General features: G+C 44.4%; 1 protein-coding gene across 1 annotated transcript in view; it reads left to right on the top strand.

Moving 5' to 3' along the window:
- LOC115478066 (potassium channel subfamily K member 16-like) overlaps positions 1–25447 on the top strand; it is a 34582-nt gene extending 9135 nt beyond the window's left edge. The window contains exons 2-5 of the mRNA XM_030215297.1: positions 8257–8380; positions 9973–10139; positions 14333–14501; positions 23965–25447. Of these exons, the coding sequence (XP_030071157.1) occupies positions 8257–8380; positions 9973–10139; positions 14333–14501; positions 23965–24233 (729 nt within the window). The 3' untranslated portion in view covers positions 24234–25447. The remainder of the gene's footprint in view (positions 1–8256; positions 8381–9972; positions 10140–14332; positions 14502–23964) is intronic.
- The last annotated feature ends 437 nt before the right edge of the window (positions 25448–25884 follow it).

Raw genomic sequence — 25884 nt, 5'->3', positions numbered from 1 at the left:
AAAGTTGGATGCATAACTGCGGACTTACACTAATATTCTATAACTGATTGAGCACGCAAATGTGCCATTATAAAATACTAACTTAGCGCCCAGTTTTTTGGTGCCTAACTCTTAGTGCCATTTTTAGAATCCCCCCTCCCATCCCTCTGGATACAGAATTTTAAAAGCACCTCTTTCTGCACATAAAGCATTGTTGGGTACAAAATGGATTTAATATTATCTTCTTAGCATCCTGCAGCCGCATGAAATAAAATGAAACAGGAGACTAATTCCTCCAATTTAAAATTGAAATGCTGAAAACTTTGAAACCTATGGCAAAATTTGAAAATTGTACAATTAGTGCAATTTCCTGATATTTCTACTTCTTGGGAGCTAAACTGTCCTACCACTAGCCCTTCTGGATAGTAAGCAGCTGATATCTGAAAACACAAGTTTCTCAGCTGCTTTCATTAGTCTTGGCTTTCTCACTGGCAAATTTCTGCATTATAGATCTCCCTGGTCTGCTGACCCCTTGACCATGCAAAACCATGGATGCCTCTATTTTAGTGTTCTCAAAATGGTGGTATGAGAAAACCCCAGTGAATGTCATCATTCATCACATACTGATATATTCTAGGGATGTGCAGTCCAAAAATGCTTGTTTTATGTTGTTCCCCATGTTGTTGGTGGTGGGAAATTTTGTTTTGTTCAGGTTTGGTTTTTGTATTATTATTTGTTTTTTTGCAGGACCCATATCATTAGTAGTGTACACTCTTTTGGTAAATGTGCACACTCACAGTTCACAATGGTTTATACGCACTCCTCTGCACTCTCACAAATAGTGTGCACTCTTTTGGCACAGTGCATATTGTTTTTGTAAGAGTGCACGCTATTAATGACAACCCCCTCCCAATTTCAAGAATTTTTGCCTGTCATGTCAGGAAAAAAATGCTAGGATATGACATGAGAAATGTCAGTTCATATGAATGCACATCCCTAATATATCCCTCTTTCACATTTGTATCACCGTAGATCTAGAACTCATATATACTCTGGGGAATAGATGGTAGGAGAACAGAGCTAATAAAGGTTAAAGCTACATTTCAGAACTAAAAAGCAATGTTTCAAGTTCAATTTTCAAGTTTATTGAGGGTTTACTACCCAGCCCATTGCAAATTACATCTAGGTGGCTTACAAACTAAAAAGAGGGAAACGGAAAGGGGGGAAACAGATTTGATACAAAAGGAAAAAAGGGTAGAACTACAATACTGATAGAATAACAAAGGAAGGTACAAAAAAAGGGGAGGGTGGCTATTATCCAGACCAGGGACGTAGCCAGACACCCAATTTTGGGTGGGCCTGGGCCCAAGATGGGTGGGCAGAAGAACCCCGCCCCATCCCACAGGTGATTTGGTCTCTCCTTCTCTTAACCTGCATGCATACGGTCTCTCAAACATCCCCCGTTTCCCGCATACCTTTTAATAGCAGATTGTCATCCAGCAGCAACTAATACACACTGCTCATGTTGGCCCCACCGGCTATTCACCACTGACACAACTTCCTGTTTCGCATAAGTGGGAATATGTCAGAGGGAAGGCTATGGGGCCGGTGCAAGTAGTCACTGCTCGCTATTTTTTCGAGGTATGCAGGAGGGAAAGTTGTTGGGAGTTTTCAGCTGGTGGGGCTTGGGAATCTCTGCCAGCCACATCATAGGTGTTCGGCTACTAGGTGGACCTGAACCCAAAGTGGATGGGCCTGGGCCCACTCGGGCCCACCCTTGGCTATGCCACTGATCCAGACTTATCTGTCAAAGGGAAGGCCTACCATAGGCATCCTGAAAGAGAAACGTTTTTAAGTCAGTTTAAAATTTTTGAACTAGCATATATTCCCACAATTATTTGGGGAGTTTATTCCAGTTCTTTGGTCCTTGTACTGAAAAAAATAGCCGACCATATGTGCTCATAGAAAATGTCCTTAAATGATGGGACGACTAGGTGGAGTTGAGTTGTTGATCTTAACGTTCGTGAGGGAGTGTAGAGAGTAAGAACACAGGAGATGTATTGAGGTTCACCGACTATTAGGGTTTTATGAACCAAGAGCAACGTTTTGTAGGTAATTCTGTGTGGTATTGGCAGCCAATGTGCCTCCTTGAGAAATGGAGATCAAAGTTTTTCAATCCTGTGATCAGTTTTATGGCGGTGTTTTATACAAATTGTGGTTGACGGATATCTCTTTGATTAAAGCCATTGTAAAGAGAGTTGCGGTAATCAAGTTGGGTTATGACGAAAGAGTGAATCAGAATGTTTAGAGCTTGAGGATATACTAAGATTTGATTGATCTGATTTCTTGAAGACGAAAGAAGCATCTACGAATTATGGTGTTGATTTGTGGTTGAAAGGATAGTTTCTCATCCAAATCTTCTCTCAATTCCGTCACTGTAGAATGTTGTGGGACCGGGACCGAAGAAAGTACGAGAGGGTGTGTCATAACAGTATTTGGGGAGTTTGAAAATAAGAAACCTCTGCATTATCAGGTTGAGGATAAGCCTAGTACTAGTGAAGCCACATTGCCATCTGTGTCAGTTTAGAATTGATGTGAGAATGATGTAGAAGTTGAATGTTGTCCACATAGACAAATGCTGTGAAGCCTAAAGATTGAGCCCAGGTCAAGAAAGGTACCATAAAGATATTAACAGAGGCATAGCTGGGGGGGTGCCCAGGGGTAGTGGCTTGCTACCCCAAACGGACTTTCCACCGGTGCCGCGCCTATTTCTGTCGCAATTTAAAACACGCACCGGTCGCCAGCAGCAGTCCACTCTCCGCTCCCCCCCCTCCGCCTTCAAGTGGCTAGCTTAGGGATATTAAATAGCATAGGTGATAGATAGAACCCTGTGGTACCCCTGATCTGCAACAGAAAATGTGATTTGAACATTATACATTCTGATTATGAATCTACGTAAAAGTGGTTTGAAAGATATGATTGAAACCCAATCAAAGGCTGTGTTATGATAGTCCTAAATGATATAATCTATCCAGAAGAATGCTCTTTGATGCCGATATTTAGGCATCATATACTAGGAATCTAGTCCTCTAGCACTTAATGTGCCTGACCCACTCTTTCCTCCCATGTTAGCGCCCCTTTTACAGTTACACGCTTTTGGAAAGTTAGGTGCTAAGTTATAGAATAGCGCTAAGAGCATTTATTCATGTAACTGCAAATGGTGCTAATTAATGCCACCTAAAGTTCATTATTGGCAGGTAAAGCAATTAGGGTCCACTTAACAATTAAAGAGCTCTTTTACAAAGCACGCGGTAAGCCCATGCGGGCTTACTGCTCGCTAAAAAGGGAAGTAACGCTGGGCTACCGCAACAGCCCGGTGGTAGTTCCCACCCCCAGCATGCTATTTTATTTTTGTAGCGCTGGTGTGTACCCGACAATAATTGGGCAGTGCTGCACGCTGCCTGGTTACCACTGGGTTTGTGCGGGCAGCCCCTACACCACCTCAATGGGTGGCGGTAAGGATCCCTCTGAAATGACTGCACGGCAAGTGCGTCACTTGCCGCACGACCATTCCTGAAGAAAAGAAAGACCTGCCTTTTACCCACTGCAGTAGAACGAGACCTTGGCGCACATCAAAACACGCAACACCAACGCAGGCCCCCTTTTGCCGCAGCTTGGTAAAAGGGGCCCTAAATTAGGTGCTATTCTATAACCTGCACATGCAATTTTCCATACTGGTCGCAAAATTGTGCACCCAAGTGTATAGTATTAGGGGGCTAATGAATAATCAGTTAAAAACCCAGCCCCCTAGTATGTGGATTCTCCACTCTGTTTTTGTGCCTTTTCCACTCTGACTCCTCCTTAGCTGCTCTAATGTATGTATTTGATTCAAGTGGAAAAGGAACCCAGTAATGGCACTTGGGCTGCAAAAACAATGAAAAACACCTATATTTTGTTCCCTCAGAGAAACCCTATTTGGTTGGAAAATAAATAGTAAAATATACAATTTATAAACAGCTAAGAATAGAAGCCCTAAATATATCTCTCTTTACCTTTTGTTCCTGCCCTCCACCATTCTATTATCCCATCCACTTTCAAATCCCGACCCTCCCTTTCCTATTTTCACTTGTTTTTCCTCGGCCTGCTTTAATAGCCTCTGTTACCTCCCACTTTCACTCTGAAGGATCCCAGATCAATATTCTTATCCCAACAGACTAGCACACGAGTATAAATAATTTGATCTCTTTGGAGCCACAGATTAGATCAAACTACCATCATTGCTTGATTTTCTACATTGCATTCATGCATTCAAAAGTTATGCCATCAGCAGACAACACTTCATTCTAACATTGCAGACTGAGATTTGATGCCACCCCACTGTCTCATAGCTCTAAAAATTGACTAGCCTACCGGTTAGCACACTGGGCTGATAACCACTGTCGCTCCTTGTGGTCTTGGGCAAATCCTCCGTTGCCTCAGGTACAATATTAGATTGTGAATGTGAGCTCTCCAGAGGACAGGGAAATACCGACTGTACCTGAATGTAACTAACCTTGACTAACTTCTGAAAAAATGTGCGAGTTAAATCCAAATCTATAAACGGCACTAAGGGCCTCTTTACTAAGTCACGCTAGCGATTCCTGGCGCGGCAAATGAGAGGACGCCCATCCAATTCCTATGGGCTTCCTCTCATTTGCCATGCAGGAATCACTAGCGTGGCTTAGTAAAGAAACCCTAGGGTCTTGTACTAAAGAAAAAGAATATCATCGCCGCAACTAGTCCAGAAAGCACGCTATTGTTTCTCACTGGAGCTAGTTGGCAGACCATCCTGCTTATTTTCGAAGGAGAAGGGCGGCCATCTTCCAACACAAATTGAGTGATGGCCGGCTTCTAATGCCAGCCAAATCGGTATAATTGAAAGCCGATTTTGGCCGGCTTCAACTGCTTTCCGTCGCAGGGCCAGCCAAAGTTCAAGGGGGCATGTCGGCATGTGTACCGAAGGCAGGACGGGGGCATGGTTAAGGATGGCTGGCCTCGGCCGATAATGGAAAAAAGAAGGTCGGCCCTGACAAGTATTTGGCCGACTTTACTTCGTCCCTTTTTGTTCATGACCAAGCCATGAAAGGTGCCCAAATCGACCAGATGACCACCGGAGGGAATCGGGGATCACCTCCTCTTACTCCCACAGTGGTCATCAACCCCCTCCCATCAAAAAAAAAAATTAAAACACATTTTTTTGCCAGCCTCTATGCCAGCCTCAAATGTCATACCCAGCTCCATGACAACAGTATGCAGGTCCATGGAGCAGTTTTTAGTGGGTGCAGTGCACTTCAGGCAGGCGGACCCAGGCCCACCCCTCCCCCCCCACCTGTTACACTTGTGGTGGTAAATGTTGAGCCGTCCAAACCCCACAAAACCCACTGTACCCACATGTAGGTGCTCCCGTTACCCTTTAAGGGCTGTGGTAGTGTTGTACAGTTGTGGGTAGTGGGTTTTGGGTTTTTTGGGGGGCTCAGCACCCAAGGTAAGGGAGCTATGCACCTGGGATCAATTTGTGAAGTCCACTGCAGTGCCCCCTAGGGTGCTCGGTTGGTGTCCTGGCATGTGAAGGGGACCAGTGCTCTACAAATGCTGGCTCCTCCCACGACCAAATGGCTTGGATTTGGCCGGGTTTGAGATGGCCGCCATTAGTTTCCATTATCAGCGAAAACCAATGGCGGCCATCTCTAACGCTGGCGATCTCTAAGGGCGGCCCAAATGTTGAGATTTGGCTGGCCCCAACCGTATTATCGAAACAAAAAATTGGCCGGCCATCTTGTTTCGATAATATAGTCGGGTACGCCGCTTGACGGGGCCGTCATTAGAGATGGCCGCCGTTATAGATGGCCGGTCCCATTCGATTATGCCCCTCTAATTTCACCCCTCTTCTTCAGGAGGAGCACTGATTACCTGTTTCATTTTGTATTTCCTACAAACTGCTCCTGTTGGTGCATACGATTTATCATTCAGGCCAACCTTCATACTTGCCCCAATACCTGAATTCCTATTGTCCCTCTACAACACTTTGCTCTTCTCAAGAACATCTACTGCAAGTTCCTTCACTTCGTTTCATCCATCTTTCTTCCCTGCGTGCTCGGATATTTAGTGTGATGGGTCTCATCACTGTAATGCTGCCCCGTTAGCCCTCCGGTTGAAGATTGCTGCCCATTTTAAGGCTCACTTAAGGCCTACTTATTAGTTCAGGCCTGTGATTCTTACCATAGCTGCCTGCTGGTTCAAGTGGTAACATGATGGTGTCTTTCCCTACTTATATTTAAGACTCTCTTACATACTATTCTTAGTATCTATTTCTCTTTACTATCAACATTGTAGTTCTTTTTCATTTTCATTCTTTACCACTTATTGCATATATATTTTAAACGGCTTTGATGGATTTCCTTTAAGCGGTATATCAAGCTGTTAATAAACTTGAAACTCGATTAACACATGTTATCTGCTGCAGGGCCCATAGGAATAAAATAAGTCCTGCGGCAAATAACATGAGAGGAGCTCATCTTTAGTAAAAGGCTCCCTAAAGAAAGAAAAAGTTTGAGACACTTAGGGGTCCTTTTACTAAGCCGTGCGCAAAGTGGCTGGGCTACTGTCCAGCGTAGGGTTTCCTGCATGCTTTGGCCACTTTTAGCATGGCAGTAAAATTGCCACACTTTGTTTGGTGTTTTTGTAATGGCCATGTGCTAATTCCCCTATTAGCGGTAAATTTTTCTTTGTGTTCATTACCGCTGGGAGCCCTTCCCGCCATCTGTTTAGAAGTAAGGGCTCCCTGTGCTAATCAGGTAGCATGCAGTAATGTGCCTGCGCTACTCAATTAGTACAGGCATTCCTACTCTCCCCACCCCAAGACACGCCTCTTGTGGCAAAAAATAAAAAAATATTTTTTACCACAGAGTAGCACGTGCTGATGACCAAGCTACTTTTGGATGTCTTAATGTGTCCCGTGGTAGTGCCCTGGGGTGGACTGAGAGTACTCTGGGCCCCTGGGCAGTGAGAGTACTCTGGGCCCCCCCACACTGCCCGCACTGCCACCCCCACACTGCCACCGCCCCCCACACACACTACCACTGCCCCCCCTACCTTAAAGGGCCCTGGTGGTCTAGTGGCTTCTTTGGGGGTAGAAAGAACCCCACTCTCTCCTGCCTGCCTGCTGCTGCTACTCTGCCCGGCGCTGTGTTTTTAAAATGGCTGCTGAAACTTCCCGCAGGGAGTCTCAGCAGTCATTTTTAAATCATGGTGGTGCCGGGGAGAATAGCAGCAGCAGCCACTCAACCACCAGGATCCCGGGGAGGGGGCTGTAGTGTGCGGCAGCGGCAGCAGAGGGCAACCGGACAGATCCTCTGGGTCCCCTAGAGCCTCTGGGTCCTTAGGCACTGCCCGGTTGCCCAAATGGTCAGTCCGCCCCGTTAGTGCCCTTTTACCGAGTCGTAGGCCTGTGTTAGGCCTACCATGCTTTAGTAAAAGAACCCCTTAAGGAAGAGTCCTGCATTTTTTGTCCAAGTTTAAGCCTGTGTTTATTCCCTGGAAAGTTAACATTTACACAGAAACAGAGAAATATGATGGCAAATAAAGGCCAAATGGCTCCTACAGTCTTTACAAGTTAAATCAGATACCCAAGGGATCTGTTGCCATTTCAGCCTGGTAGTCCCTCCTCTCCCCTTTTATGTTTTAGGTTAATGAGAACCATTGTTGTGATCCTGGTGCCAGAAACCAACTATCCCAGGGAATCATTTCCCTCTTGTAATAAACCTTCCCACGGTTCCTTATCTGATCATTCCTAAGGCTGGGAAGTGGGAACCATATGACATGGCAGCTTCCAGAACCCTCTATTGTGGACTAGAAGCCTAGATATATCATGACTCACCTCAGGGGCTATGAGTGCTACCTTCGCAGCATCCCCTACCCCACTGATCTGGGGTGTGGAAGACCTAACCTGGGAGTCACCAGACTAGCTATGCATTTATGTACATTCTTTTTCTTTAAATTTAGGATTTATATGCTTGCTTTGGGATTTCAGAGTTCATTTGGATGCTGTCACAATAATTGCACTCTATATCAATACTGAGAGAGAAGAGAAGATGGAGATGGTGAAACACAGTGAGAAAAAGAAGGAAGGGGAAATCATTGGGGTTCTTTCCTCCCTGCCTATAAATGAAAGGTATTTGTGGGCTGGCTCACTACTGTTTGCTAATGAATTATCAACTCTAATACTCTTCCTAATTCCAGGTCATTACTGAAGCTGTGCATCAAGGAATACACCCTGTGGCTAACGAATCGCTGCAGGCTGAGCACAGTAACTGGGATTTCAGCAGCTCATTCTTCTTCGTGGGCTCCATTGTAACTACCATTGGTAAGCAGGCTTTCAACCCATCTGCTGCACTTTCAAATATTCAAAGCAGTTATGCTCCTAAGCATAAGTCTGGGGTCTGGAACTCAGAGGGGGAAGGGAGGCAGAGGGGGGTCTGGAACTCGGAGGGGGGATGGGGGGCCTGGAACTGGAAGGGAGGGAGGGAGGGACTGGAACTCGGAGGGGGAGGGGGAGGGAGGGGGAATGCATCACCTGTAAAAAAAAAAAAATGTCAGCACCCCCAATCATTTTGAAAAGTTGGCTCCTATGTATTGGGTAGTGCTTAAAAATAGGACTGACATTTAAGCGGTCCCATTTGTGCACTAACCCTTTCCACTTAAGTGCTGAATATCAGCACTTAAGTGACCGAGTGCTGACTCTGCCTCTGGGGACTCTCCATGAAGTTACATAGTAGTTACATTTAAAACAAATAGGAGAAAACGTTTTTCCACTTAATGTATATTTAAAGTGTGGACCTCATTGCTGGAGCAAGTGTTAAAAGTAATTAATGTAGCTGGGTTTTAAAAGATTTGAGACAAAGTCCATAAACTGTTATTAAGGGCCTCTTTTTTCCACACTGCCCTTTTATCACCAGGTAAGTCCCCAGTGCAGAACAGTTTAAAAAAAAAAACTGGTGTGTCGGAAATGGCATGTGGAGGGAGGCAGCCACTACCGGCGGGCTTCTTCAGTAGCCTGGCAGTAGTGCCTGATTGCTACATGCCACGCCCATGGTAGCTGTACTGTGGCACTGTGGCATTGTAAAATGGCCCCTAAGGTAGCCCTGGGGAAAGTCACTGCTTATCCCTGAGATTAAGTAGCATGGATTCTTGCTACTTTTTGGGATTCTGCCAGGTACTTGTGACTGCGACTGGCTACTGTTGGGAAACAGAATACTGGGCTAGATAGACCTTTGGTTTGACTCAGTACGGCATCTCTTATGTTTCTTATGCTTAAGATAATTGGCTTATGTTTGGCACTAACTGCGATATTCTGCAGCACTTAGGGGCCTTTTTACTAAGCTGTGTAAGCATCTACGCACGCCAAAATGGAGTTACTGCCCTACTACCATACGGTTCTTGCAGTACTTTCATTTTTGGCGCGCATCCGAAAAATCATTTTTATTTTCTGATGCGCGTAGGTCATTACCGCCCGGTTACTGTGTGAGATTTTACCACTCGGTCAATGGCTGGCGGTAAGGTCTCAGACCCAAAATGGACGCGCACCAGTTTTGATTTTGCCGCATGTCCATTTTCAGCAAAAATTTTTAAAAGGCAGGTTTTTTTTGCAGGCGCACTGAAAAACGGAACTGCGCATGCCCCAAACCCGCGCCTACACTACCGCAGGCCATTTTTCAGTGCACCTTAGTAAAAGAACCCCTTAGCCGGTTAAGTGCCACTGCGTTTTAGCAGCTAGCCCCGACCAAGTGAGTTAACTGGTCAGTAGCCGGTTTCATCATTTTTAATATCAGGCAGTATATATTTAGCACAATAGCATTTCTCCTCAGGCCCTCACAGATGCTGATTTCTCTCTAAGCAAAAAAAAAAAAATTGTTAAAATCAGAAATTGATTTGTATAACTATCTCATTTTCCAACAGGTTATGGCACTTTGGCTCCAAGAACTGCAGGCGGTCAGATCTTCTGCGTTATTTATGCCTTGTTCGGAATTCCTTTAAACATTATAGTTTTGGGTCATGTCAGTAAAGGTCTTTCATTGTTGTGTGAAAGGCTTGGAAGATGTTTATTAAACAAGGGACTGGAAAAGGTAATTTTTCTCTAGGGAGAATAAGATATTTTTTATATAAATAATAGTTTGTTACAATATTGTCCCTTTTGCAGAAAAATCTTTCAAAAAAACCTTTTTAACTGAATTTTGGTATTCTTCTAAAGCCTACATTATTTATTAGCAAAATTTGAACATGTGCTTCATCAAAATAAGTTGAAGTTACAAAGCCACGAAAATAAAATACAATATATGAAACTGATACTCATTCCCCCAGATCCACACAGTACAAAGCATATGTAATTCCCGGGTCTGTCACCCCTCATTGAGAAACTCACTGTGTGGGAGACTGGGGCTACATACTTCACGAGAGGCAGCTCTTTGCTAGAGCCACAAGTCCTGGGACCTAGGGTTCTCCATTTCCAAAAATGAACAGCCCAGTCCAGATGTTCTACAGCAATAAAAGTTTACTTAAACTGCCCAGGAATGGCTCCTGGCTGGTTAAATGGCACTTATGCTTCGATCTGGCAATATTCAGCAGGAGATAGACGACTATCTCCCGCTGAATACTGCTGATTAGCACTTAATATTCAGCGCATTGCTGGCTAAGTTTGGCGACAAAATTAGGGCAATGCCTCACTTATCAATGGGGTATCTCTCTCTGTTATGGTTTCAGTATTATGTTTACGTACTTTTTTAAAGAAACCGTTATATTGTATATATATATATATTTGTCTTTTTTAATCTGCTGTGATTCATGTGTTTCCTGTGAACACATATATCTTATTTTTTATGAGTGTTCAGTAAAACCTGTTGCTGAGGCTGGACTATTGAGAAGCAACATACCACTCAAACATTGCACTCTCAGCCCTCCCTACCTCCTTAGACGCTATAGAAGCTATTGTGTTGTAATCTATATGAATTACTGCAAGAATACCATGCACTGTCAGTGCTAATGCAAAAAACCTCCAAACATTTAGCTTCGGGCTAGATCTTTTTTTCTTTTTTTTTCGTGCAGCCTCTGTCAACAGTCTGTTCTTGTGAACGGTGTGATTTAAAACAATGCTGGATCAGCAGCTCAATATGTGTCTCAATTTTCTCTCTCTTAGGCCCTCATAATCAAAAGCAAACTCCGGCGCTAGAGACTGTTAACGCCATACTAGCGCCGTAGTTTGCTGCCGACCCATGATCAGAGCCCTCGAGTGCGTGAAACAACGCACTCGAGGGCTCGTAGCACAAGTAGCATGCAAATGCATGCTAAACAGGGCTCTTAGGGCAAGTAGCTTGCAAATGCATGATAATCAGCGCTTAACACATTCATCCCCAATGATCAGCGTCCAGCGCACCAAAGATTGGTAGTTCTTGAGTTTCAGGTTGAACCTTCATGTAAGAATTTCAAGGTAGCTTTGACAACGTATTATTTTGCAAAGGTAATTAGATCACCTGGCTGAATTTTGTTTTACTATGATTCCAGGGTCTGTATAAATCTCATCTTGGATCACTTTTATTCTCCCAAACTCTAACAATACTTTTGTGATATCGTAATGATGATTTTGACTTTGTTCAAAATATAGCAATAAATATTTTGTTAAATTAAGGAGTAGGGCTTTTTAATTGATTTTTTTAAATGTGTTTGTTGCTTTGTGCCAGTGAATTCATGTTTTTCTTATTTCTCATCTTGATTATGGAAATATGGCATATGGAAGAATAACATAAACCAACATTAAACATTTTTAGACATAGAGGATTATTGGGAATATTTGTAAGTATGATCACATAACTCCTCTGTTAATAAAGTATCTCTGGTTGCCAGTTCAGTTTAGTAATTTATTAAAAATTCTCACTCTGGCACATATGGAGGGGCATAATCGAAAGGGGCGCCCAAGTTTTCCTGATGACGTCCTCGCAGGACATCCCGGCGAAGGGGCGGGGAAACCCGTATTATCGAAACAAGATGGGCCTCCATCTTTCGTTTCGATAATACGGTCGGGGACACCCAAATCGCGAAATTTAGGTCAACCTTAGAGATGGTCGTCCCCGATTTTCGGCGATAATGGAAACCGAGGATGCCCATCTCAGAAACAACCAAATCCAAGCCATTTGGTTGTGGGAGGAGCCAGCAGTCGTAGCACACTGGTCCCCCTGACATGCCAAGACACCAGCTGGGCACCCTAGGGGGGCACTGCAGTGGACTTCAGAAATTGCTCCCAGGTGCATAACTCCCTTACCTTGGGTGCTGAGCCCCCCACCCCCACAAAACCCACTACCCACAACTGTACAACACTACCATAGCCTTAAGGGTAAATGGGGCACCTAGACGTGGGTACAGTGGGTTTCTAGTGGGTTGTGAAGGTAGGGAGGTTGGGCCTGGGTCCGCCTGCCTGAAGTGCACTGCACCCAATAAAACTGCTCCAGGGACCTGCATACTGCTGTCATGGAGCTGGGTATGACATTTGAGGCTGGCATAGAGGATGGCAAAAAATATTTTTAAAGTTTTTTTTTTTAGTGTGGGAGGAGGTTAGTGACTACTGGGAGAGTAAGGGGAGGTCATCCCCGATTCCCTCCGGTGGTCATCTGATCAGTTCGGGCAACTTTTTGAGACTTGGTCTTAAAAATAAATGGTCCAAGTAAAGTCACCCAAGTGCTCCTCAGGGACGCCCTTCTTTTTTCCATTATCAGTCAAGGGCGCCCATGTGTTAAGCACGCCCCAGGCCCACCTTCGCTATAATTATGACACGCCCCCGTGAACTTTGGTCGTCCCCACGACGGAAAGCAGTTGAGGACGCCCAAAATCGGCTTTCGATTATGCCAATTTGGGCGACCTTGGGAGAAGGATGCCCATCTTCCCATTTGTGTCGAAAGATGGGCGCCCTTCTCTTTCAAAAATAAGCCTGACAGTCTACTACAAATGGCTTCCTCCTTATCTGAGTAATTTAGGCATTCCTTATACTCCTGCAAGCATGTTACAACCTTTGCAGGATCATAGAATGATCATGCCTCACATCTCTAAGGCTCATTGGGAATCTACATGCTCAAATGCTTTTTTTTTTTTTGATTGTTCCTGTACTTTGGAATCTTCCAAAGATAATTTGTGAAGAAATGAATTTTAAAAAATTCAAGAGCTTATTGAGGACCCATTTTTTAAAATTTGGTTAAAAAAGATATATTGATGAATGTGGAAAATAATGCTCTTTTACATAGGGCAGATGCTTGGCAAGCATATTAAGGGATGGGATGGGAAGGGAAGGGAAGGGTAGAAGAGAAATGGATATGGTAAGGAAAAAGAATGGAATTGGATGAGGTTTGAGATTGTATGTGTTAGGTCTGCCCTATCATGATTTATGGAGTTCTTTTCTCAAATGATTGTGTTTATTTTTTAAATTGTAAACTGCCTTGATTTGATAAGGAGAGATGGTTGGGCTTTTTTTTTTCTTGATTCCTCCTTAACCTGTGGACCACATATTAATCAACTTTGGAGGACAACAGTCTTTCAAATGAGGCAGTTATGTTTAGTTAGGCCTTTCTTTAACCAGCGTGCTTATGCTCTGTTAGCTCAAATGCTTATACTACCTCATTTGGATTATTGTAATGTCCTGTTTTTTGGCTTGTTTTCTAACAATCTTAAAAAATTGCAGCTGATACAGAACACAGCGGTAAGACTAATTTTAAAACGTAACAGATATAGCAGTATTACAACATACATTGGGAAATTAAATTGGTTCCCTGTTAATGAGAGAATTAAGTTTCAAGATTAAACTTACTTCACTCATTATTGGACATTTCTCTGCGTGTTCGAGATCAGTTGATTTTACGCCCACCTTTTTATAAAAATGCTAAGTTTTTGAAAATGGTAAATTCCATATTTTCAGTATTGAGAGTATCATTGTGGAATTTTCCTCCTCCTTATATTAGGACAGAATATAACTATGTTATTTTTAGGAAGAAGGTGAAAACCTTTTTATTTCCTAAAAATGTTTATTAATAGGATTTTTTTGTTATGTTTGTAATTTGAACTAATTTTGTATTTTATCGTCTACTTTGTACACTGCATTGAACACTGAAGTGGGGATACTAGAGGCCAACAAGTTAGTATTTAATTTGATTTGAAACTGTAATTGTAGACTGAATATGACCTGAATTAATTTGGATTTCTTATTTGTAAGTATGATATACCTACTGTAGTGACTGATATTTTGGGTGAATTGGATTATATGCACTATTTATTCTTTTTTCAGAAAAAGGTGAAGATTCTTACCATGCTCTTTTTCCTGGTGACTGGGATCATAGCATTTCTGGGCATACCACCTATATTCTTCATGGACATGGAAGGATGGACCTACAGGGAAGGGGTTTATTATGCATTCATCTCCCTAAGTACCATTGGGTTTGGGGATTACGTAGCAGGTAAGAACATCGGTGCAATTTCTTTAAATTATTTCTAGAATTGCTATGTGTTGAAATAGAGTGTGCATTGTGGACATCTAAAGAGATTTCTATAAATGTAAACTATACCTGGACATGGCACCCTGATTTCAGTCAGTATTTAGTCTAGCCTAAAACAAAATTTAGGAGTCCCTTTACTAAGGTGTGCTGAAAAATACTAAGGTGTGCTGAAAAATGGCTTGCGGTAGTGTTGGCCCGAGTTTTGGGCACGGGCCAATCCATTTTTCAGCACTCCTGTAAAAAAGGCCTTTTTAAAATTTTTGCCGAAAATGGACGTGCGACTAAATCAAAATTGCCGTGCATCCATTTTGGGTCTGCGACCTTACCACCATGTGGTAAAGTCTCACATGGTAATCGGGCGGTAATGACCTATGCACGCCAAATTTTGGCCGTGCATATCAGATGCGTGGCAAAAATGAAATTATTGCAAGAGCCACATGGTAGCAGTGCGGTAACTCCATTTTGGCGCACATTGGGTGTGCGTAGACGCTTATGCAGCTTAGTAAAAGGGCCCCTTAGTATAGTTACATAAGTACATAAGTATTACCATACTGGGACAGACCAAAGGTCCATCAAGTCCAGTATCCTGTTTCCAACAGTGGCCAAGCCAGGTCACAAATACCTGGCAAGATCCCCAAAAAAGTACAAAACATTTTATGATGCTTATCCCAGAAATAGTGGATTTTCCCCAAGTCCAATTTAATAATGGTCTATGGACTTTTCCTTTAGGAAGCCGTCCAAACCTTTTTTTAAACCCTGCTAAGCTAACTGCCTTTACCACATTCTCTGGCAACGAATTCCAGAGTTTAATTACACATTGAGTGAAGAAAAATTCTCTGATTCATTTTAAATTTACTGCTTTGTAGCTTCTTTTAATGCCCCCTAGACCTAGTATATTTGGAAATAGTAAACAGATGATTCATGTCTACCCTTTCCACTCCTCATTATTTTATAGACCTCTCTGTCTTTTCTCCAAGCTGAAGAGCCCTAGCCGCTTTAGTCTTTTCTCATAGGGAAGTCGTCCCATCCCCTTTATCATTTTCGTCGCCCTTCTCTGAACCTTTTCTAATTCCACTATATCTTTTTTGAGATGCAGTGACCAGAATTGAACACAAGTTTTATGCAATATTTTCTACACTGTGCCCTTTTCATGGGCCCTCTGTCCAATATGCTCACTAGCAAGGGATGGGGGGGGGGGGGGGTTCTATCCTGGGATAGGGTTGATAATGGTCACCACTTGGTGCAGTCCTAGGGGCTCTTTTACTAAGCTGTGTAAGCGTCTACTCGCACCCAGTGCACACCAAAATGAAGCTACTTCATGGCTACCGCTTGGTTCTTGTGGTAATCTCATTTTTGGCGTGCATCCGATAAGCGTGGCTGAAAAATAATTTTTATTTTTGGATGCACGTATCGGACGTGTGCCAAGTGGCAGTTGGTGAGCGTAGGTCATTACCACCCAGTTACTGCGTGAGACTTTACCGCTAGGTCAATGGCTGGTGGTAAGGTCGCAGACCCAAAATGGACGTGCAGCAATTTTAATCTTGCCGCACATCCATTTTCGGCAAAAATTTTAAAAAGGCCTTTTTTACAGGAGTGCTGAGAAATGGATTGGTGTGCGCCCAAAACCCGCGCCTACACTACTGCAAGGCATTTTTCATCTCACCTTAGTAAAAAGAGCTCCTAATGATTTATCTGGGCAGAGAGAAGCACACTGTCAAGGTCCTCAATATGCAGGACTGACAGTCACTCATGAAATCTTCTCCATACCAATGGCATGGTTGTCCTAAGTTACTCGAGTAGCTATCCAAGTCCCACTCCTGGGAGCTACTCCAGACCCAGATAATCAATACTGGTCCCTGGAAGCTGGAGCAAGCAACACTGAGATGAGTGATATAATTGTTGAGATACTCGCTTACTAAGCACAATAGGAAAATATTTGGGGGTGCCCATACAAAAGGTCTTATAAACTAGGAACAGCAACTTAAAAGTAATCCTTGCTGAAGTGGGCAACCAATGTAGTTCAGCCAAAAGTGGAGAGATGTGATCAGTCTTTATTCCTCCAACCAGTGCCGTAGCGAGAGCGGCTGACACCCGAGGCGGTTCGCCACTGCGCACTCCCCCTCGGCGCACGCATGCACCCCCCTTGGCACATGCACACCCCCCGGAGCGCATTCTTACCAAAGGGGGCGGGAGGGAGGGCCGCTCCGCCCCGAGTACACGTCGCTGGGAGCTGCGTCGGCTCCGCTGGTTCCCTGCTCTCTCTCTGCCTCGGAACAGGAAGTAACCTTTTCTGGGGCAGAGAGAGCAGTGAACCAGCGGAGCTGACACCCCCCCCCCCCCAGCGGCGTGCACCCGGGGCAGACCGGCCCCCCTTCCTACGCCACTACCTCCAACCACCAGATGTGCCACTGTATTATGTACAAGTTCTAGTCTTTTCAGACTGGTCCTAGTCAGTCCTTGAAAAAGCAAACTACAATAATCCAGCCTGCTGGTAACTAGAGCATGTACAATCTTTACCAAAGAGAATTTGCTAAGAAATTGTTTTAGCTGGTGGATCATTTGCAATCGATAATAACAAGACTACAACATTTCCTATTTGCAAATTAAACCAGCAGAGAAGGAACAATGAAGAAACTGTGAGTGGTGGGGAGGCCAGGTCCTGATGAAGGAGGAAGCTGAGTCATGGGGGAACTGGACAGGAGCCACAGATGGCAGAGCCAAGTCCCATTTCCCAGAGGGGTTGAGCCTGCATGGAAGTGAGCAGGAGCCATGGGAGGTGGCTACGCCAAGGTCTTCTCCCCTCTCAAAGTAGATAGTCGGGGAACTCAGCAGCAGCCGTGGGAGGTGGGGACACAAGATGCCATTCCCCTGAACAAGAGATAGCGCTGCAGATTGCAGCAAAACATTTACTGCCAAAAAATGAGATCAGCTCCCCTCCGGCACTGCCGCAGCCATGGTAAAAAAAAAAAAAAAAAAAAAAAATAGAAGTTAAGTTGAAGAGTAGCTGTTTGGAGAAGGGGGGAGTGCAGGGAGAGGAAAGAGTGAAAGTGGCGGAGGGATAGTGAAAGGAAGGTAGCAGGGAAGGTGAAGACCGCAAGAGGGAGGATGGACAGGAAAGGGAGGGGGAATGGTGCAAAAAGATGGGAGGAACAGCAGAACGTGAAATGGAGGAGAAACCTATATGCTCACAACAACATATATAGGCCTAATTCGCACCCACCCACTCCCATGAGAGACAGACACACATACATGCATGCATGCCCCATGATATGCACACATGCCCCATGACACATACATGCATTCCTTCATGCTCTGACTTCCCACTCTCACATCCCTACATATAAACAGCTAATTTTTCCTTTTGGTGATAAATATATGTTACATCATACCATATTATACCATTAACGATCTTATGTTCACAAAAAGAATAAACCCCAACAATAGAGGGAAGCTACAAAGTATAATAATACACCATTAATGAAACATAATTAACATCATTTAGAATAAAGATATGTTTTAAGAAATTTCCGAAATAAGAGGTAGGAAGATAGTTCTCTAAGCTGCCGAGGGAAACTATTCCATAACCTAGCTCCCTGAAAGGGAAAAGACAGCTCAGCCTGTTTCATTTAACTCCTTTCAGGGAAGGAAAGCTGAGTTTCATCTTATCAATTGTATGTGCTGCTAGCCGATTACTAGCAAAAAATGTAAAATCTTAGTAACCCCTTCGGAGTTCAACCTATAAAATGATTTAAAAATCAAACTTCCTTTTTAAAAGCTATTCTCGCATTGACTGGAAGCCAGTGTAAAAAATCTAACAGGGGTGTTTCTCTTTTAGACCTGCCCAAAGTAAAAATGAGCCTAGCAGCTGTACACTGCAAAAGCTGCAGCTTCCTCTGCAACTTAGCAAGGCCGCCAAGAGACTGAGCTGGGACCGAGGCAGGGCTGCCACTGCCAGGCCCCGATCCAGGATCATCGCTGCCCCCCCCCCCCCCCCCGGACTGCTGCGTAGACAAAGCACAAAAATGGTGGGGCGGCTGGCGCCCAACGTGGGGGGGGGCACATTTTGCCCCACCTCCCTGCCGCTTGCCGCAACTCCACATACCTTGGCTGGCGGGGTTCCCTAAGCCCCGCCAGCAGAAGTCTTCCTCCAGAGCTGTTCTCCACTACGTTGCCTGCTTTTCCCCTCATGTTGCACATGCTCAGCGCCGGAGTTTTCTCTCTCCTGTCGGGAAGCGATCACCTGGGTCCCATCAAGAGCAGGAGAGAGGCAGACCCCAGCACTTGAGCATTATAAGATGTAGTACCTGTCAAGCGCCACTGCTGAGTCCGAACCTGCATTGACAATATTGGTATCCTGTATCCCCTGAAGAGCCCTTTGGTGAAATGGGTCCATTGGGTTTGGAGCCTTCCGTGACTACCATATGCAGTCAAGCTCACAGCCAGTTAAGTCCAGTTGAACTCTCACATTACTGTATTAATTACAGTCTGGCAATGGGAAGCGCTGGTTGTTTAGATATAATTTCTTTTATTCTTGCCACGATTTCTGGTATTTACACAATGCAAAAAGAAAAATAAAAAAAAGAGATATAATTAGTTTTGCACAACCATAGAAAAGAACTGTGACCAGGACGATTCAGTCACTCCAGTTCTGGAGTGGAAGGTCACCACTTTCTGAGGTCTTTTCCCCTGTTTTTGACTTTTACTTTTCAACTGTATGGTGTTAATTCATATCAAAGTTTACGCTCGCTTTTGGTTGCATTTCTGAGGTTGACTTCAAGCGAGCTTCCTTTTTTTGTGTTTGTTACTTTTGTATACATATACCCCAATAGTCACTAATATGATTGCCAACTGGCTCCAGATTCACCCAACAAAGTTGACCCAGGTTTACCCTATGGCATGCAGGGACTTGTAGTGTTACTTTTCTTAGGGAATCCAGTTTGAAGATCGGAACTACAAGTCCCTGCATGCAATAGGGTAACACCTGGACTTGATCAACCCTATTGGGTGAATCTGGAGCTTACTGGCAACTCTAGTTACTATTCCCATTCAAACAACCCCTGCTACATTTACCATGGCTGTTTCAACTGAGTCCCCACCCCACCCCCCACAACAGACATACCTGAATCTGCGAATAGAGGAAAGGGGAAATGAGCCATGTGCAAACTACTTGTACCCAGGGCCGCCGAGAGACTGGGCCGGGCCCGGGGCAAGGCCGCCCGCAGGACCCCGCCCCTGCCGCTCCCCCCTCCACCGGCCCCCCCCCCCACCTCCGTTCGCCACCGGGACAGGCCCCCTGCAGTTGAAATCACAGCACCTCTAACCTCCTTATGAAAGTGCTGCAGGCAGCAGCAGATCGCCTCCCTTCGGCCCTCCTTCCCTCTTTGTGTCACGCCCGCTCGAAGGGACAGTTATGTCAGATGAGGGCGGGACACAGGGAGGGAAAAAGGCCCAAAGGGAGGCGATCTGCTGCTGCCTGCAGCACCTTTCACATGAAGGTGAAGAGGGCACTGTGATTTAAATACAGGGGGCCCGGCCCCCGGTGGCAGACGGTCGACCACGGAGGGCGGGTGGGACTGTGGGTGCCAGGCTCCCCTTGGAGGCCTGAGCCCGGGGAATTTTGCCCCCCCTGCCCCCCCCCCTCGGTGGCTATGCTTGTACCACATCCTCTGGCAACAAATTCCAGAACTTCATTATGCATTGAGGGGCCCTTTTACAAATGGCGCTCCACAAAGTGGCCTGCGGTAGTGTGGCGCGGTTATTGGATGTGTGCTGGACCATTTCTCTTCCCACATCTGGAAAAAAGGAGGTTTTTGGGGCCAAGAAATGGACGTTCGACAAAATGAAACCAGCATGCGTCTATGGGCCTGAGCTCTTAACACCACCCATTGACTTAGCGGTAAGGGCTCATAATTACCTGCGTAATGCGTGAAGCCCTTACCGTAGCTCACACATCCAGCGCACGCCAACTGCCGATTACCGCCGAGGACGCCTCCGTGGTGGAAATAGAAAATTGTTTTCTAACATGGGTTTTTGGCACACCCAAATTCAGAATTAGCACCAGGCGCACACGCTAGCTGGGCAGTAATGCCAATTTGACGCACGCTGCAAGCGAGTTAGGTCCTTACACACCTTTGTAAAAGGGCACCTGAGTGATAAAATATCATCTACATTTATCTATAACGTACGAGTAGAGACAAGAAGTAAATACAGCAAACCTTTGCACCAGTCTTGCTGCTGCTACAAAAACTGTTAAGATTTATCCATGAAATATCTCAGATTTTTTTTAGTGAAAAAATGCCAGTGCGAAATTAAAACAATTGTTGATACTTTAACTCCGTGGTATGTTGTGATGTGAACTTATTTAAAAAAAGCTTTTTCTTATTTTATTTCTTTGAGGGTATGTTTTAGGATTTTTTTTTCGTTATGGGAGTTATTGACAGCAAGAAGCTGCAATTTAGAAAAAAGGTAGTGGAGATCTAGAACATCTGATGCAGAGTGGAAGATGTTCTTCTGGTTTATACTTGAACTCTCGCTGCTGTATTGTAAAAACGCCAACCCTGCTAATGCTTGGAAACCGTTCCATTTCCATGCTGAAACAGATGTTGTCCGACAGCGTGCCTAACGCTTCCAAATTTTCCATTAGCAAAGCAGATATTACATTTATATGACTTAATGAGCAATTAAGGTACGATGAAAGAAATACTGCGTAGCAAAGGTTTCACATGTCTGTGGAAAGACCGCGTACTTTGGTATACATAAACCAAGGAGAAAACATACAAGGTGACAGAATTCTTCATTCCTGTTTGTAGTACATGTCAGGTTGATGAAAAACACCATTTGCAGTACCTTCCTTGGAATAGCTCTGTTTTTGAAAGGGAGCAGTTGGGTGCCTTTTGAAGGATCTTACATGTTTATTTTCTGTCTGATATTCAGTCGATGCTATCAGCATTACCTGGTTTTTTACTTTTGTCGGGTATGGTAGTTAAATAAAATATGGATATGCAGCATCAGACCTGGATTGCAGCCAGTACTGAATATCCGGATTGGCCATGCCATCCAAATAGTGGTGATATTCAAACCAGTATCCAGCTAGCTTATAGGTCCTTTTACTAAGGTGCAGCGAAAAGTGGCCTGCACTAGTGTAGACGCGTGTATTGGGTGCGTGCAGGTCCATTTTTCAGCGCACCTGCAAAAAGAGGCCTTTTGGGGGGGGGGGGGGGCTGAAAATGGACATGCAGCAAAATGAAAATTGGCACACATTCATTTTGAGCCTGAGACCTTACCGCCACCCATTCATTTAGCGGTAAGGTCTCACGCGTTAACTGGGCGGTAATTGTCAGTGCACGTACAATGCTAATTAGCACCCAGTTAGCGCTACGCACCGGAAACTTTCCGGTGTGCATAGTGGGTGAGCGTAAAAAATGAATTTACCACCCGGGCCACATGGTAGCTGGTCGGTAGTTCTGAATTGGCGCACGTAGGCACCTACGCAGCGTAGTAAAAGGGCCCCTAATTGAGGTAATGACATATGCGCGCCAAATATTTTGGGGGCATGTGTAGCGGACACGTGCCAAAAATAAAATTACTACAAGGGCGATGTGGTAGCCATGTGGTAATTCCATTTTGGCGCAAGTTGGGCGCGCATAGATGATTACGCAGCTTAGTAAAGGGGCCCCTATATAAATAGTCACATATGTATCATAAAATTGCCAAGTCTCCAAACCCCCTCTAAAAGATACATAGGTAGGGGCCAATCTAAGTTCTAACTTATTTCAGCTGTACAACAGACTATGTGTCATGAGTTGTCTTTAGGCAAAGGTTTTGGACACAGGAAGCCTCAGTTTATATGCATTGGTTGATCATAAATTATAAGCTAGTGCAATTAATTCCACCAAATATAAGATGGCACCAGTTTATAAAAGTCTTATAGGTCAAAGTTAACAAGTTAAATAGTATTCTGGCTTGGACTGGTAACCAATGTAGTTTAACTAAAAAAGAGTTACTTTCTCCCATGTAGAACTTCCCAAAATCACACTGTATATATAGTGCCACTGAATACATGTATTAATTTAAGTACTCTGTGTTTAATTACTATGTTGACCACTACTGCTGAAAATTACCCTATTGGGCTCATTTTCAAAAGAGAAGGACGCCCATCTTTCGGACATATATCGGGAAGATGGGCGTCCTTCTCACAAGGTCGTCCAAATCGGTATAATCGTAAACCGATTTTGGATGTCCCTAACTGCTTTCCGTTGCAGGGATGGCCAAAGTTCAAGGGGGCGTATTGGAGGCATAGCGAAGGTGGGACTTGGACGTGGCTAACACTTGGATGTCCTTGACCCATAATCGAAAGAAACAAGGACGTCCCTGATGAACACTTGGACGACTTTACCTGGTCGTGTTTTTCTTAAACTAAGGCACTAAAAGGTGCCAAAAATGAACAGATGACCATCAGAGAGAATCGGGGATGACCTCCCTTACTCCCCCAGTGGTCACTAACCCCTCCCACCCTCAAAAAATATCTTTCAAAATATTGATTGCCAACCTCTATGCTAGCCTCAGATGTCATACTCAGGTCCATCACAGCAGTATGCAGGCACTGAAGCAGTTTTAGTGGGTGCAGTGCACTTCTGGCAGGTGGACCCAGGCCCATCCCCCCTACCTATTACATTTGTGGAGGAAACAGCAAGCCCTCCAAAACCTACCAGAAACCCACTAAACCCACATCTAGATGCCCCCCTTTCATCCGTAAGGGCTATGATAGTGGTGTACAGTTGTGGGTAGTGGGTTTTAGGGGGGGTTGGGAGGGCTCAGCACACAAGGTAAGGGAGCTATGTACCTGGGAGCAATTTATGAAGTCCACTGCAATGCCCCCTAGGGTGCCCGGTTGGTGTCCTGGCATGTCAGGGGGACCAATGCACTACAAATGCTGGCTCCTCCCACAACTAAATGGCTTGCATTTGTTCTGAGAAGGACGTCCTTGGTTTTGAAAATCACTGAAAATCAGAAATGACCATGTCTAGGGATGACCATCTCTAATGATGACCAAATTTCAGGATTTGGACATCCCTGATCGTATTATCGAAACGAATGATGGACGTCTATCTTGTTTTGAAAATACGGGTTTCCCTGCCCCTGGATTGGGACATTTTGCGAGGACGTCCAAATCGAAACGAGGATGTCCCTTTCGAAAATGCCCCTCCACATGTCTTTTCATTGGTTGTCCTCCTTATCCCATGCCAAACTTGGGTTTCCATTAAATTTTTGGAGAGTTATTTTGTCCCAGACTGACAGACATTTTCCACCCTTATGTATAAATTCTTTCCAATGTTCTGTTGGTGAAAAAAAAAAAGAATAAAAATGGCACAATTTAATGCGAGGTTTTTTTCAAAGCACTTGACTTTCTTCTCTCACCATTCAGGTTCACATCCGGACAGAAAATATTATCGCTATTACCGAGCATTGGTTGCTATTTGGCTAATTTTTGGACTAGCATGGCTTGCTCTTCTTTTCAATTTATTGACTGAGTATTTGGAAGACACTGAAAAGAAAATTGTGAAAGACTTCCGTGAAAAGGTAAAAGCCAGTAAAGAAAAGGAAAGACCCAGGAGTGCAGCTCAGCATGCTAGTTCTGGTCATGTAAAAGATGATGTTCTTTTGGACACTGTCATACTGCAACAGGACGGATGACAGCATGGCAGACCCTTCGAGCACAAGGAACGAGGAAGAGGCAAACTTCTAATAGCATAGCTTGGACTATCGAGTGTGGGATTCTCACCGTTAAGAATTATGCATCAGAGCAGTGCCAATACTAAGAAGATGAAGTAGTTATGGAAAACATGATGCCAGCTTTCAATGTACTTCAGTGCTTGAAGGGTTGAATTGTGTTACATTTTTGATGGCATAAATGCACAAACAGAAGAGTTTTACTGCATGAAACTATTGGTGGCAATTCTATAAATAGGTGCTCCCCGTTAGGTGCCCCAGTGTTGTGTGGGATGTGCCTATTCTATAATGGGCACCCAGATTCCATTATAGAATGCTAAGGTAAACCTGCGTCAAAATTGAGCTGCACCCAGTTATACCAGGTCAGTGTCAGGTGTGAATGGTGTGCCTCAGTGCAGCAGGCATCTCATGTAACTGACAGTATTCTATAAGGTGCACATGTAAGTGGCAACCATGTCTGTCCCATGCTCCGCTCATATGTGTGCGTAGCACATATATGCGACCTTATAGAATAGTGTGTAATGTACTTATGCATCTATAAGTGACACTTTTCTCTGCACTTATATCTGTAAGGCACATGTAACTGAATGCACTCATTTACTTTATTGTGAGAAAACGTCTTTACTTCCAAAAGGAAAGCAACGGTTCATCTTTTGGGATTCCAAATGACACAATAATGTAGTAGATGACAGCAGAAAAAATTCAACTGCCCCAGGCAGTCCAAATAGCTATTCCTGTCCAAACAGATATGGGTGTATCCTAGTTGTCAGTCATAGAGCTTGACTGCTTGTAGGGTATCACTTCTTATCCAGGACAGTTTTATCGTCTTCCTCCTTATATTCCATTCTTTGGGGGAGGTTGAGTTAGCGGAATCTATTAACTTACTCAGCTTAACACACCCTCTTTCTATATCTAACTAGAAAAGCTTGTAATAAATAGTCAAAATAGCTACCAATACCAATGTAGATGATACCCAAACATCTAGTATCCTAACACATTTTGACCATTTTGGACTACCACCAAGTGACTGCACTGACCTGGTTGACACACAGCCTGTCAGATAGAAACCAGAGTTTGTGGTTATTACTGTGGGGTTAATTCTTAGCCTAATGGTTAGAGTAGCAAGATGGGAGCCAGGTTCAAATCCCACTCTGGCTCCTTGTGATCTTCGACAAGTCACTTAACCCTCTATTTGCTCAAATGGAAACTTAGATTGTGAGCCTCTCAGGGATAGGAAAATACCTACTGTAACTCATCTTGAGCCACAACTGAAAAATGCTTGAACTAAAGCCTTTCCCTTCCCCACTTCTGTCATGGGTCTTATATAAGAATGTTCATAGTATTGTAAAGTCTTATGTCCAGGGCTTTTTTTGAGGGGGTACTTGGGGGTACTGAGTACCAGCACCTTGTCCATTGTCTGCTAAAAATGACCCATGGTTCCCAAGTTTTAATGAAAGAGCTCAGGCTCTACACACCAATTCTGCCTTGTCATAGATACTGTGACTGGTTGCAGGCAGTGGCGTTCCTGGGGGGGCTGGCATCCGGGGCGGATCACCGATGCGCCCCCGCCCCCCCGGGTGCAGCGTCCCCCTCCGGATACAGCGTGACGCCCCCC

The sequence above is a fragment of the Microcaecilia unicolor genome, chromosome 9 (genome assembly GCF_901765095.1).
Source record: "Microcaecilia unicolor chromosome 9, aMicUni1.1, whole genome shotgun sequence".
In the NCBI taxonomy this organism is placed as follows: domain Eukaryota; kingdom Metazoa; phylum Chordata; class Amphibia; order Gymnophiona; family Siphonopidae; genus Microcaecilia; species Microcaecilia unicolor.
Note: the sequence above shows the minus strand (reverse complement) of the source record. Positions and strands in the feature narration are given on the sequence as shown.